This window comes from Vombatus ursinus, unplaced genomic scaffold, assembly GCF_900497805.2.
Source record: "Vombatus ursinus unplaced genomic scaffold, bare-nosed wombat genome assembly UNPS02014872.1, whole genome shotgun sequence".
NCBI classification, from domain to species: Eukaryota; Metazoa; Chordata; class Mammalia; order Diprotodontia; family Vombatidae; genus Vombatus; species Vombatus ursinus.
In genome coordinates this window covers 7766969-7781826 of record NW_020954650.1, presented here as the reverse complement: position 1 = coordinate 7781826, position 14858 = coordinate 7766969, and the positions used below count along the sequence as shown (strand labels likewise).

Here is a 14858-nt window from a genome sequence, read left to right as displayed (position 1 = left end):
TGTGGGTGAAGCCTAAAGAGAATAAATAAGTAAACCACATTCTTGAAGTTCAAAGTAGCATACATCAGGAAGACAAGTCAGTAAAAGTAATTTGCACCTCAGGCGTTCTTAAAGGGATATATTATAACTTATTTGATTTTTACTTTCAGGACATCTGGATTGGCAAGAGATGCAAGGGCTAATCTAAAAGGTCCTTTCCATCTCTAAGTACTAAAATTTAAAAAAAAAATTAAGAAAGGCAAATTCACAACTCTTTCAAAAGTTGTGATGTTAATATAATAATAACAATAATAATAAAGCTAACATCTATCTAATATTATGTGCCAGGCACTATTCTAAGTACTTTACAATAATTATTTCATTTGATCCTTACAACAACCCCAGGAGGTAGGTGCTATTATCATCATCTCCATTTAAACATGAGGAAACAGAGGCAAACAGTTAATTGACTTGCCCTTGGTCACACAACTAGGCAGTATCTAAGGCTGAACATGAACTCAGGTCTTCTTGACTCCAGGCCCAGTGTTCTATTCACTGTGCCACCTAGCTGTATGAATCACAATGTGGTCACTTAATAGCTAAGTCTTTTTCATCTCTAGGACTATGAAAGTTTAAGAGGGTTATCTAATGTAGGCACTGTTAAGGACTGTTAAAGGTTCCCCTGAACCTGTCTTCTTGAGCTGCCATATTTTCCAGAAACGCTGGACCTAGAGTATGCAAGAGGCCCTGAATGTGCCAAGGATGAAGCCCAACCCCACCCCCCCACACCAGGAGCTGATATAATTTGTTGTTTGCACCCCAAACTGGATTTTCCCTGTGTGTCCTTGGAAAGCAAGACAAGTGCCAGCCCATCTGTGACAGGCTGGGAAATTGCTTGTGCATCTAGGTCCCTTGCAGATAAGTGAACCCTCCTATCTTCATAGTCTAGCAGTTCCTAAGGAAAAAGAATGCAGCTTTTGCCATCACTTTGCTCCTTCCCTTCCGAGGGGTTTTGTCCTTTCCCCACCTTTACTGCACCTTTCCCCTCCCATGCAACACCCCTTTAGGTGGAGATTCTGGTATCTCCTTTCTTTGTCCTGCTGTTATAAATATGCAAACATCTATAAGGACTGTGAATTCCTTGCTCTGGCTTTGGGTTCCACATGCACGTTCATTTCTCCTGCAATAAACCTAGTTTTCACATAAGTTTCATTAAGTTGTGAATGCCTGTTGACAGCACATAGTATGCATGCATTAAGCATAGGACAAATGGGTCAACACACCCAAGAAAAGCATTCCCATTGACCTGAGGGGCACATCTTGCCCCATAACCTATGTACAACTATATGAGCATTTACTACATACAAGGCACTATGCTGTGCACAAAGAAAAATAAAACAGCATGTTTCTCTTTGTATACATACATAATAGTGCCTTGTACATAGCAGGTACTTACACAGAAGTACATGGATAGTGAGTCAGGTTGTGCCCCTCAGGAAAGGATCAGTGAAAATGCCACACTCCTTAGCTAACCTTAGCTAACTTGCTTTTGTGTAGTAACTTTTCCCAGAGGAAAGAATATAATTCTTAAATATACTGAACACTACAAATCTAGACTGCAGCAACTCTACAAAAATAGAATTAATTTGTTTTCCTTCCTTTTTCTTTCTTCCTTTCCTTCTTTCATTTTCTCTTCCTTCCTTTCTTTTTCTATTATTTTTGAGGTTGATACATGCCACCTGATACAGCATAAAGTGGGAACTACATTACATTTTCCCAGGTGTTAATGTGCTCTCACTTCACTCTACTGTCACTTTTATCCCACAATGATAAGAGATGGAAGGGCTGACTGAAAAGATCTTCTCCATCTCTAAGAGCTACAATTCTACATATTTAGAGAGCATGTCTTAGGACCTGAATAAAAGAATACAATTTCTGGCAGGGCATAGCTTACTAGCTTTAAAAGGAAGCACTTGATTTAAGTTCTGCCTGTGACACTCACTACCTGGGTATTGATCTTTGGTAAGTCACTCCAACTCTCAATGCCCCAGGAAAGACTCTAAGGCCGTAAAATACAGGGTATGCCAAAAGTCTTAGTGGCATTTTAAACTACTAAATGGCCCTAAGACTTTTGAAACAGTCTACAGAGGAGTTTCCACACTGGAAATTCTCAAACTGATGAAATCACAGGTCTGAACAAAAACTAGCCTACCAGAAATGCAATATTGGCTTACATAATTGGAGAATTTAGTAAATTATAAAGCATAAAAAGTCACAAAAAATTTCACAAACTAAATAAAAATGCCAACATATTTTAAAGCAATTCTACTTAGAACTTGTATTTTAGAGTCAGAAAGATTAAATTCCTCAGAAAACATGAAGTCAACTGAATTAGAACTAGGTTATAGTTTTAATTCTTTTTTTGGGCGAGGGGAAAGAAAAAAAGAAATTTACATGATTTTGTATGTTTGAAAAGAATAGCAAATTGTTCATAGTAAATTTGCAATTGCATGTACAATCATCTTTTTATTGTTCTATGTGATGGAAATGCTTGTTTTATTCCATAAATTAAAAATAAAATTTTAAAAATAATGAAAAAAAATCCCATGAAAACTCTTAATTATTTAATGAGTAATTCATAATGTATTAAACAAAAATACTATTGAAATAGCAGAATTCAGTTATATCTGAATTAATATATTTCTTAAATAGAAAGTCTTACATAATTTTTCAAGAAGTAAAATTAAATCAAATTATCATGAAGAATGAAAAACTAAACCCTTCAGAAAACGCTTAATTGGCCTCTCAAAAGTCACCCTTATGCTGTAAATGTTCTACATTTAATTGGATTGAGTGTATAATGCCTCAAACCCAAAGGAGATATTAAATATGAAAATTAGAAACTCTTTCAAACAAAGGAAATGGCTTGATGATTCTTGCTTTCTCTTTACCCTCAAGAAGAGGAGGAAAAAAAAAATTAGGAACAAGCAGACCTCGCAATAATCATAAGGAAATGGTATTCTTCATAATGCAAGTGATTTTTAATGGATCCACTATCAGAAAGTCTACAATAGATCCATCTACTCATACTCAGTAATATTTTATCAGTTCCTAAGATGACCAGTCTTGAACTCAGAAAACTAATGGTAAATACATATTTGTCTTCTGAGCAGAAAGATGGCAAACTATAGGTAGGCATGGAAAATACTTTAATTTGCTTTATTTAATTACATTTTCTTTCAAGGGTAGTTGGGAGGGAGGTCTTTAGGAACTGAGAGATGTAAAAAAAAAATCAACAAAACATTAAAAATAATAATAATAATTTAGTAGTCTTCTCAACCCAAAAGCATTTCAGCTGTTTACTGTTCTCATACAAAGATCAAAGGAATGACACTTTCTCCTTCCTCTACACTAAACTAATTTCTTTTTCTAAATAATATTTTTTTTCTTTTCGATCTTGGACTTCATAATAAGTCTAAGGTTTTTCGAAATATCAGCGAAAGAGCAAGATCTCTCCTACATCACACTTACTGACTAATTAAGGTCTCTGAGGGCAGGGACTGTCTTTTGCCTCTTTTTATATCTCCAGTGTTTAACATAGTGCCTGGCACATAGTGGGTGCTTAATCAATGTTTATTGAATTGAGTTGAATGATTACAGATAGAGTACACAGGTAGAGTACAGATACAGTAGAGTCAGCTAGATAGCATAACAGAGTGTCGAATGTGGAGCTAGGAAGACATGAATTCAATTCCAGTCTCAGATATTTATTAGCTGTGTCAATTACTTAACCTCTCTCAATCTCAGTTTCCTCATTCGTAAAATGGGGATAACAGTACCTACTGCCCAGAATTGCTGTGAGGACAAAAGGAGATGATAGTTGTAAAGTGTTTTGCAAACCTTAAGGTGCTGTATCGCTACTTGTTACTAATATTATAATTATTATGCTTATTGACTAATTACCTCTTACAAAAGCTCAAAGGGAGGGATCCTGAAGAAAAATCTAGTCTAATTGCATCATTTTACAGTTGAAGAAATGAGTCCCAGAGAGGCTGTGTCTTTCCCAAAATGGAATAGATATTAAGTCTATTCTTCTTAAAGCCATATTGTTCATATTATTATATTATCATATTATAATTGCATATTATTCATTTTGGTAACCCTATAATACCTGTATACATACAGAGATGGTTGCTATTTTACTAAAGCACACTGTTCTGCAGACCTAAAGCAATTTTTACATAATGAGAATTTGCCCCTACCCACCTATTAGCCAAATAAGAAAGGCATACACAAAATAATACCTTTACACAAGTCATAAAATGTACTAAAATGCAGACATATTAAGTGCTGTACTATGATAAGAGAATTATAAAATGAAAGGTAAAGTTAATGACAAAGTATGTACAGTACTGTACAGAAAAGTCAACATAGGTATGCAGTATACTGCTCCTTCCCCACCCATGGCATTTAGCCTGTATCACTGGTGGTTGGCTGCCTGTGCAACTGTCTTAATGAAGCTAAAGAGAGATGTCTGGACATTGGCTCTCTTTTTTTCCTTGCATATCTGATGACAACAAACAATACTACCTCAACTAATCTTCCAACTTTTAAAAATTTTGATGAAAAAATCTTGATGTATCCATCTTTTCCATACAAGAAAATAAATTCATTCAAATGACAAAATGCTTTTGCCAAGTGTTTCATTGTGAACCTTTTGGGTTCAACCTTGGGTTCCAAAGCTTCCCTTTCTGCTGCTTTCTTTGCAGCTAGAAGCTCAATCAGATCCTCATTCATCAGTTCTTCTCCATGAGACTCAACTCCTTGACATCATTCTCATCTACTTCTAGCTCTAATTCATGTACTAATTTTATAATCTTGGAATTTCTTTGAAAGTTTCATCTTTGTCAGATCCACAAAAATCAGGAATAAACTGCAGGCACACTTTTTTCCAAACTCTCTTCATACATGTTTTTGATACATCTTACTACGCCTTCCATAACTCTTTATACAAAGTCAAATTTGCATAATGCAAATTTATGTAAAATGAGAACTGTCTATACTAAGTGGAAATTTCTACTGAATGAATGAACCAATGAATGAATGAATAAATGAAGTGAAATACCAGGAAGTTTGGTTCCTGATTCTTGGTTCAGGTTTCTTTCTTGCTCCAAAAGGAGCTGGGACTGAATTGGGAATCCTGTTCTTTCCTTCCCCAACCTTCCTTGCCTCAGCTCCCTTCCCTAATTCTCTTTCCATTCACTCAATCTCCTAGCCTCCTGGGCCATGAGAAGTTCAGTCCCATCAGGCAAGGTGGTGAAGTCGAACTCATATAAAGAATACTTAAGGAAGAAGGACTGACCAACCTCCATGAGGTAAAGGAGGAATGTATCAATCTTCAACCTTCCTCTGCATTTTTTCATATCTTCATGTATCAGCAAACTTTAAATGGGTCAGTTATGAACCTAAAGAAAATATCCAGCAATTTCCATGGTCTAATTCCTATTCTATTTCCATCTAAATTAGAATTTTATTTACAGTGTTACACATCTATTCCTATAGGGATGAAAGTAAAGGGTTGGGAGGGGGAGAAGCAATGGCCCCAGTTCTCTTTTGGGTAAGTGTGAGAAGGAAGATGATAGAGATGAGTAGGGCAAAGAAAGAGGGGGGAAAAAATCTAAAAAAAAGAAAGTCCTGGACCTCTAGCTCTATCAGGAAATTGTCTCCAATGATTGTAGAAACACCAATTCCTAACAACAACAACAAAAAAAGATCAAACAATTCACACAGTTGTAAACAAGAATATAATTGAATACCAAAAGGGGCTATGAGAAACTTTAATGCAATTCACCTCACCCCCAATCACCAATGAAGAAAAGAAAACATAAGTGGTAATAAAAGTAAAAATAACTTTAAAATAAAAGCAGTCTTTGAAAAGAAGGAAAAACATCGAAGCAGAGAAAGTAATAAGCTAAAGTTAGTGAAGCCTGGGGGGGGGGAAGGGGACAAGAGAGTAGGGTGATGATAGAGAGGAGGGCAGATTGGGAAAGAGGGTAATCAGAAGCAAATACTTCTGAGGAGGGATAGGGTCAAAAGAAAGAATAGAATAAATGGGGGGGCCGGGATAGGATTAAGGGAAATAGAGTTAGCTTTTCACAGCATGTCTACTATGGAAGTGTTTTGCATAACTGAACATATATAATCTATATTGAGTTGCTTGCCTTATCAATGAGGGTGGGTGGGGAAGGAGGAAGGGAAAAAATCTGGAACCCAAAGTTTTAAAAACACATGTTTAAAAAAAATTTTTAAAAAAAAGAAAAAAAATAAAGTTAGTGAATCCTGATAAATATGCTTCATTAGACAGGCTCTATTCCACACAAGTGAAAGATGGGTCACAGGAGGCAAGAAATCATTTGAAGAAATTGCTGTATTTGAAAGGCAGGTAAAATATAGGAGGACCACGGAATAGGGAAATGAAAAATATTGCAGTCATTTTTCAGAAAGGAAGGTTAAAAGAAACACAAAAATGTTAAAACTCATGAGCTTGAGTTCAGCTCCCTAATGGAAAGGAAAGTGCTAGAACTCCTCTTATGGCGACAGGAGCTGGTTTAAAAACAAGCAAAGGGACATTTTGCCAGTGTCTTAAGAAAATTGCTGAAGGAAAGAGAAAACATTCCTTAATAAGATTTTCTTTTACAAATAAAAAAACAACTCATCAAGTACAGATAAAAATTAGTAAGAAAATATCAGCAGGAAGCAGGGTTGTTAAAATACCATGAAGAATGTAAATTCAGAACCACTCCCAAAATCTCATTTTCCCTTGGAGATTTAAATTTTCCCTGACTATGTCAGAACTCCAGTCTTCTAAAAATAAGAACTACAGAATATTAGAATTGGAAAGAACTTTAGAGATCATCTCATCTTACCCCATGGAGGAAAATCCACTATAACATGCCTTAAAAGGACATGGGAGGTCACCCAGCTCATATATAAAGCCTTCCAAGAACAAGGATATTTATCACTTAGAAAGGTAACTGAGTTCATTATTGGAGAGTTTTGTCCATCCCTGATTTGGCAAAGTTGCCAGATGGCCATATTTGAATACATGATGGTGACTTTAGCTTGACTCAATAAATTTTATCTCTTAGTGATATGATAATAAGAAGGCTCTTTCATTGAAGGGTTTCTTTAATATTGTTGTGACCCTTTTGGAAGTCAGTAAAGCCTATGGATCCTTCTCAGAATATTGTTTTTAAGTGCATAAATTAAAATACAGAGGACTACAAAGAAAACTAATTATATTGAAATAAGTGTGTGGTTATATATACATATATACACATACATGCACACACATATACACACATATACATACATATAGATATATACTTACATGCAAATATATACACATAAAATTCACGGAACCTAAATTAAGAATCTCTGCACTGATGACTAATTTGAAAACCTTTAATTTCAGCTGTGATATCATCTCTATGTGTAATAATATGCTATTTTTCCTTGTCAAAGAGAAGCAACTAACTTAGGATAAGCTACTGAGATATGAAGTTGACAAATAGTCCAAAAGGAAGGAGAAAGAAGTCTACTAGAAAACCCAACTTTGAATAAACGAGGTTTGATAGTATGAAAATATTGTAGATGAATAGAAAATAAGAATGTGAGAAATGATAGGAGTGTGGCCCACATACAAGCATCATAAACACTTGTTTATACACAATGATTTTTGTAAATTGCATAGAAAAACAGAATACGTTTATTTCCCCAGTTAATGAATTCCTTTTGGGCCCTAACTTTTTCCCCCTTTGGAGATCAATTCTTGATTATGTTTTGCTGGATTTACATAAGCACATTGTGTGGTTGTGTTTGATTATGAATCATATTTCAAAGAACCAACCCGGTATATCTTAGAAACTAAAGAACCGATTTTTCCCCCAGCATACAAAATGCACATTCATTATCAAAATTATTACCTATTATGACATACATGCCAAGTTTTGCCAAATGCTTTGCAGTAGAAAAGCCAATTCCAGAGAGCCCTCCAGTCACTATAGCAACACTTCCATGTTGTGAAGAAAAAGCTGTATGAGAAAAAAAAACACAAGTAAATCCTCATTAGAGTACCATCAAATATTTTTTCGGAATATAAACAAAATATAACCTTAAACTTGTAACCATTAGAAAAGTCTCTCTCCTTAACACCAATATTCTCTCAGAGATGCTGTACAGTTGAATAATCTATAGAAATATGTCATATTCCCAAAAGTCTTTAAAGCCAGAAACTGTGAGACTCTCTTTCCCAGGACTGTATAGAGAGGAGATATTTGCACCTTTCCAAAAGGTTGGAGGTCCTTGGAAAACCAGCAGTATGAGAAAAACTGAAACATAATGGCAACAGGAATAGATGCTCATTTTTCCCTGGCCCACAGAGGCCACTGACTGAACACTTTTGCATGCTATTCTGTGGAGGCAGTGGCCAAGAACAGCACTCTTTCCTCCTCTTCTTCTTCATACATATTTGCAGGGAGGCCTCAGTCATTTTTTGTTGGGTATAGTGATAAACCCTGCTTGATTTAATCTTTTGCAGTTTAACTTGCCTTTTATTTCAAGTAAATGACTTTTTGTGTCCCCTGATTACTCTGGTAAAGAAAATATCTTTGGGGACTGATAAGCTGTGATTTTGAGTAGATGATGCCCCAAAAAATGCTATGAACCTAATGTCTTTTGAGATAGGTTCATGCTACAACTGCAACTCATCACATACCACCACCTCAGAAGAATTAAAATTTCAGTTGACTCATAGAGCATAACAAAAATACATAGTGAGTATAAAGAATGAATAAGCAGTTATTAAGTGCCAGAACTATGGTAAGCACTGGGAATACAATTAAAAAAAAAAGAAATTACCTATTTTCAACAAGACTATAGTCTGCTGGAAGAAATAGCATGTGCTATGTTTCAGTATATACAAAATGAATACAAGGTAATAAAGTGGAGCAGTTAGGGGAATTAGGAAAGGTTTCATGTAGAAGGTGATATTTGAGCTGAATTTTGAAGGAAACAAAAGATTCTCCAGTAAGGAGAGAGGTGAGGAAAGGGCACATTTCAGGCATGAAGGACTGCCAGAGCAAAACCATAGTACGTATAGCTATGTATAAATCACCCATGAAAGACCAGAAAAGGACAGTCATATATCAAGAAAAAGAGAAATAAGTATACCTCTGCGACATTCAAAGAACCAAAGGAAAAATAATTGTGTATTGGGTAGATGCCCTATGGAAGATTTGTGAAAATGGGAAAAGGCACAAGCGGTTGGAAAAGTATGGAATGTTTGTGTAATCTGTAGTCAAAAATACTCACAAAGATGAGATTACAGGTCCATCTGAGAGTTAATTTAAATATAATAGATGATGCCTAAATCTAATTTGTGATTTCTGAGCTAGACATATAATAAAAGTAGGTTAGTTTTACTTACTTTCACAAAAACATATCTGAGGGACACAAGATGGCAGAATACCAGAGGTAACCTAGCTGAACTCTCCCAACATTTCCCTCCGAACAATTTTAAAATAACTCCTCAAATCAGATTTTGAAGCAGCAGAGCCAACAAAAGGTCAAAGTGAGACAAGTTCCCAGTCTAAGACAACTTAAGAGGCTGGCAGGATAAATCTATGACAAGGTGGAAGATGGCCCAGAGTGGGCAGAGGCACCAGCGGTGGGGCCAGGACAGCAGCAGCAGCAGCAGCAGCTTCAGGAGTTCTCAGCCCAGAGACAGTAAGGAGGTTGAGCAAGTGGTCAGAAAGACATTACAAGGGACCCAAGTCTGTCACTCGGAGCAGCCCACACTGATTGGCACATCTGTTGCCCATATGTTTTGGCCCTAGTTCCAAGGCAGAGAGGAGTGCTTGTGGTCTGTCACAAAAGAGTAGGAGCCCTGGTTAGTTTTAATGTGAAGAGAGCATGCAATTTTAACTGCGAGAGCAAAGGACCTGGGCACAGTTCCAGGGTAGAGAAGACTACTAGTGCTTAGGGCTGCAGGGGAGTACAGGAGAGTCATTCATAGAGCACAGACCAAGAGAGCAGTGACACCTCTCTCCAGATAACTTCATCTTGAAAACACCAAAAACCCACAGAACTAACTCTGAAAATAGAAGCATGAAAAAGCTTGATGCCTGGGACAGTGCCTCCCCACTACGAGGTGAGCTGAAGCCTAACTTTAACAAAAAGTTCAAAGTCAAGAAATAAGCTGGAAGAATGAGAAAACAAGAAAAAAAAAATAACTTGAAAATAAAAAGACACTACAATGGTAGGAAAGACCAAGACATAAACTAAGAAAAAGACAAAACTGTGAAAACAGCTATAAACAAAACCTTAAAGGAAAAAAGTTAATTGTACTAAAGCCCAACAAGAATTCCTGGAAGAGTTAAAGAAAGAGATGAGTGTTAGAGGAAAACTTGGGAAAAGAAATGAGAGAGATGAAAGAAAATTATGAAAACAAAATTAACAGCTTGGTAAAAGAGACACAAAAAATACTAAAGAAAATAATATTTTAAAAAACAAAATTGGCCTAATAATAAAAGAGGCACAATAATATGCTGAAGAAAAGAACTCCTTAAAAAGCAGAATTAGCCAAACGGAAAAAGAAGTACAATAGCTCACTGAAAATAGTAAGTGCTTAAAAATTAGAATTGGCCAAGTGGAAACTAATGACTCAAGAAACAATAAAATAAACTCAAAAGAATGAAAAAAAAATAAGAAGAAAACATAAAATATCTTATTGGAAAAACTGACCTACAAAATAGATTGAAGAGAGATAATTTAAGAATTATTGGATTAGCTGAAAGCCATGATTAAAATAAAATTTTCAAGAAATTATCAAAAGAAATTATCCTGACACCCTAGAATCAGAAGCTAAAACAGAAATTGAAAGAATCTACCCATCAACTCCAGAAAGAGATCCCAAAATGAAAACTCACAGGAATATTAGTCAAATTCCAGAGCTCCCAGGTAAAGGAAAAAATACTGCAAGCAGCCAGAAAGAAATAATTCAAATATGGAGCCAAAGTCAGGATAGCATAAAATTTAGCAGTTTCTGCATTAAAGTAATGAAGAGCTTGGAATATGATATTCTGGAGGGCAAAAAAGCTAGAATTACAACCAAGAATCACCTACTCAGCAAAACAGGTTGTAATCCTTTGGGGGGGAAAATGGAAATTTAATGAAATACAGAACTTTCAAGTATTCCTGCTGAAAAAAAAAAAAGAAAAACAGAGCTGAATAGAAAATCTGACATTCAAACACACAAGTATAAAAACGAATACATGAAAGAATAATCATGAGACTCAATAAAATTAAACTGTTTACATTCCTAAATGGGAAGATGATTGTTGTTTGTCCTTCATTTTCAAAGAGAACCAATGACAACACAGGGCACTGTCTTGGCTCCTGGGTGAATTGGATTTAAGTGAGGCAAAGTTGCAAAGTCCGGTGGCCAGACAAAAGTCAAGATGACTGGACATGGCCCAAGAGGGTGTCTTCAATGTCTGAACAAGTTCTAAGCGCTCCACAGCACCCACTTCAGCTGCCTTCATGGCCATTGGAACAAATTGTTTTCATCCTCCCATTCCACCAGGGGAATTTTTCACATGCTTAGGGTAAACAATCCCCCTAACTCACAGATAGGTTTGTGGCCCATCAATTACCTTCAACCTGCTTTAGCATGTCTGCCAAGGCAGTTTCCCAGGGTTTGGCTGCTACGCAAGCTATGACTTCTTGGAGTCACTGGAGAGTATTGAGTGCCAGATGGAGGCCAAAGGTAGATGAGCAGCCCTGAAAATGGCTTGGCAAACCCTCATACCAGAGGTGCTAGTCCACCTTTACATGGGAAGACAATACATGTAACTTCTAAGAACTCTGTTATTTTTAGGGAATTTGGAAGGAGTCTACATAGACAGAGGGCATGAGTGTGAATCAATTAGGTTGGGATGATCTCAAAAAAAAAATGGAGAGGTAACAAAGAGGGATGCATTGGGAAAAGAAGGAAGGGAGAGGCAGAATGGGGAAAATGTTCTCACATAAAAGAGGCTTGCAAGGAAGAGCTTTTATAGTGGAGAGGGAAATGGGAAGGATACTTGAACCTCATTCTCATCAGCATTGGTTCAAAGAGGGAAGAAAAAAAAAATATATATATATATATATATATGTATACACTCAGTTGGGTATGAAAATCTCTCTTACCTAACAGGAAAATAAAAGGGGAAGAGAATAAAAGATATGGGGGAGGGAGGACGATAAAAAGGAGGGCAGATTAAGGGAGGTAGTAGTCAAAAAGAAAACAGACTTTTGAGACTGGGGCAGGGGGGAGGAATAAACAGAAGAAAATAAAGGGAAATATACAAGAATCATACCTGTGAATGTGATTGTAAAGAGCTCATCCATGAAATGGAAGCAGAGAGCAGAATGGAATAAAAAACCGGAATCCAACAATGTGCTGTTTACAAGAGATAAATTTGAAATAAAAAAACACACCCAGAGTGTGGTAGCAATCATGATTTCAGACAAAGTAAAAACAAAAAACAGACCGAATTAAAAGAAATAATCAGGGAAACAACACTTTGCTAAAAGATACCATAGACAATGAACATAAAAATTTTTTACAGTTAAGTTTCTCTGATAAAGGCCTTATTTCTCAAATATTTAGGGCTGTGAGTCAAATTTATAAAAATATGAGCCATTCCCCAAATGATAAATGGTCAAACGACATGAACAGGCAGTTTTTAGAAGAATAAATCAGTTATATATAATTACATGAAAAATTATCTAAATCACTATTGATTAAGAGAAACACAAATTAAAAACAATTCTAAGGTACCACCTTACACCTATCAGAAATCACAAACGCTGCTGAAGATGATATATGATTGTAATGGAGTAACATTGTGCTATAAGAAAGTATGACGGGGTGGCTTCAGAAAATACATGGCATGACCAATATGAACTGATGCAAAGTGAAGTGAGAAGAACCAGGATATTATTGTGCAGAATAACAGCAATGTTGTAATGACGATCAATTCTAAACGACTTGGCTACTCTGATCAATGATCTGAGACGATTCCAAATGACTCACAATGAAAAAATGCCATCCACCTCCAGAGAGAGAACTGATGAACTCTGAGTGCAAAATGGAATATAATTTCCTTTTTTTCTTTCTTTTTGCTTTTCTTTTGTGACATGGTTAATATCAAAATATGTTTCGCATGATTTCACCTGAATAATTAATTGATATCATTGCGCTTGCCCTATCAGTGGATAGGGAAGGGGTGGGAGAGAATTTAGAACTCAAAATTTAAAAAGAAAAGGATATCCAAAACAAATTAATAATACATTTTAAAGGTGTCATAGATCTCTTAGAAGTTGTAAAAAATCAAAATCACTCAGTAAATGGTTTGTGAAATTCTGAGATACTTTCAAGATAATGAAGCTGAATAATGTCTTAGACACCCTTCAAAAGTGAAATAAAAAACAAACCTCAAAAATGAATAAAGGTGAATTATTTTTATTTTAGCCACACTATTTTCCTTAAGCTAGCCTCCATCCCTGGAATAGGAAGACCAATAAGGGACTCTACACTTAGCATAGTGCCTAGTATACAGTAGGTGCTTAATAAATGTGTATTGACTGGCTGACAAAGTCATGATGGGGGAAGCCAAAAAATGGATTCTTTCTCTCCCCTAAAGTTTGGCTTCTTAAGTCTCTGTTGTAAAATTATTGGTTGATGTGGGTGAATTCTTTATTTTCTTCTAGGGGTGACTTTAACACCTTATATCACCTTAACCTTTTAACTTTTAGTTGCTGATTAAGGGACTCCAGAATTTTGGATACACTTTTGTTTTCCAGATTCTGTTCAATGAATTTCTCTTCTGATGACTTTAATTGGGTACTATAGCATTCTTTTTTTTTTTCTAACTCTGTTGTTTGAGTAATTGGTCTTATTACTTTAGAGTAATTACATCTCTGGCAGCTGGCAAAAAAGAAACACAGTCCTTGACACATAGAACTTACAGCCTAGCTTAGAGCCAAGACATGCACACTTGAAACAATTATAGAACAAGATAGCATGTAATAAAGACCTAATTGTAAAGTAGAGTCAGTAATTCTCATCAAAATCTGCCCTAGTCCCTGATCCAAACTCTAAAGCTGAAGCAAAGAACAATACCCTAAAAATCACAAATCAGCTATCACTTTTATCTTACTTGCTTTCAATAGCAAGGGGCCAATGAGGCATATGGAAAAATGCCAATCTAATATTCCAATTAGATTCAGCTAATTCGGTAAAGTTCCAACTAAATCCAGCAAATGGGTTAAAGTCATCAACTCCTGCTAATTCTCTCAGATTAATCCCTCCTTTTTTATCTCTATTGCCACCCTGTCATCATCCTCCCCTTCCACCCCCAAGTAGAAGAGATAGTAAGAGTCTTTCTAGGAGGTTGGCTGTGAAAAGGAGAGATACAATAGGATAACTACTTCATCCACTGTAAAATTCAAGGGTGGGACTAGATGATCTAAAGAGTCTCTTCAAAATATAAATTCTATTTATGACTAAACAAGAAACAGAGAACATTATGAAATACAAAATGGATAATTTTAAATTAAATTAAAAAGGTTTTGCACAAAAAAAGCCAATGTAACCAAGATTAGAAGGGAAGCAGAACGCTGGGAAACAATTTTTACAGACAGTGTCTCTGATAAAGGCCTCATTTATAAAATATATAGAGAACTGAGTCAAATTTTTAAAAATACAAGTCATTCCCCAGTTGATAAATGGTCAAAGGACATACACAAGAAGTTTTCAGATGAAGAAATTAAAG

The 14858-nt window shown here is 35.8% G+C and overlaps 1 protein-coding gene across 2 annotated transcripts in view; it reads right to left on the bottom strand.

Annotated features, from left to right (window-relative positions):
• DHRSX (dehydrogenase/reductase X-linked) overlaps positions 1 to 14858 on the bottom strand; it is a 380969-nt gene that overhangs the window by 292207 nt on the left and 73904 nt on the right. The window contains exons 1-2 of one of the 2 annotated variants that reach the window (XM_027842410.1): positions 12399 to 12441; positions 7965 to 8072 (exon numbers count right to left, since the gene is read on the bottom strand). In XM_027842410.1, coding sequence (XP_027698211.1) covers positions 7965 to 8072; positions 12399 to 12429 — 139 coding nt within the window. In that variant the 5' untranslated portion in view covers positions 12430 to 12441. Of the gene's footprint in view, positions 1 to 7964; positions 8073 to 12398; positions 12442 to 14858 lie in introns of those variants that run through there. The other variant, XM_027842409.1, reaches the window with a different exon arrangement.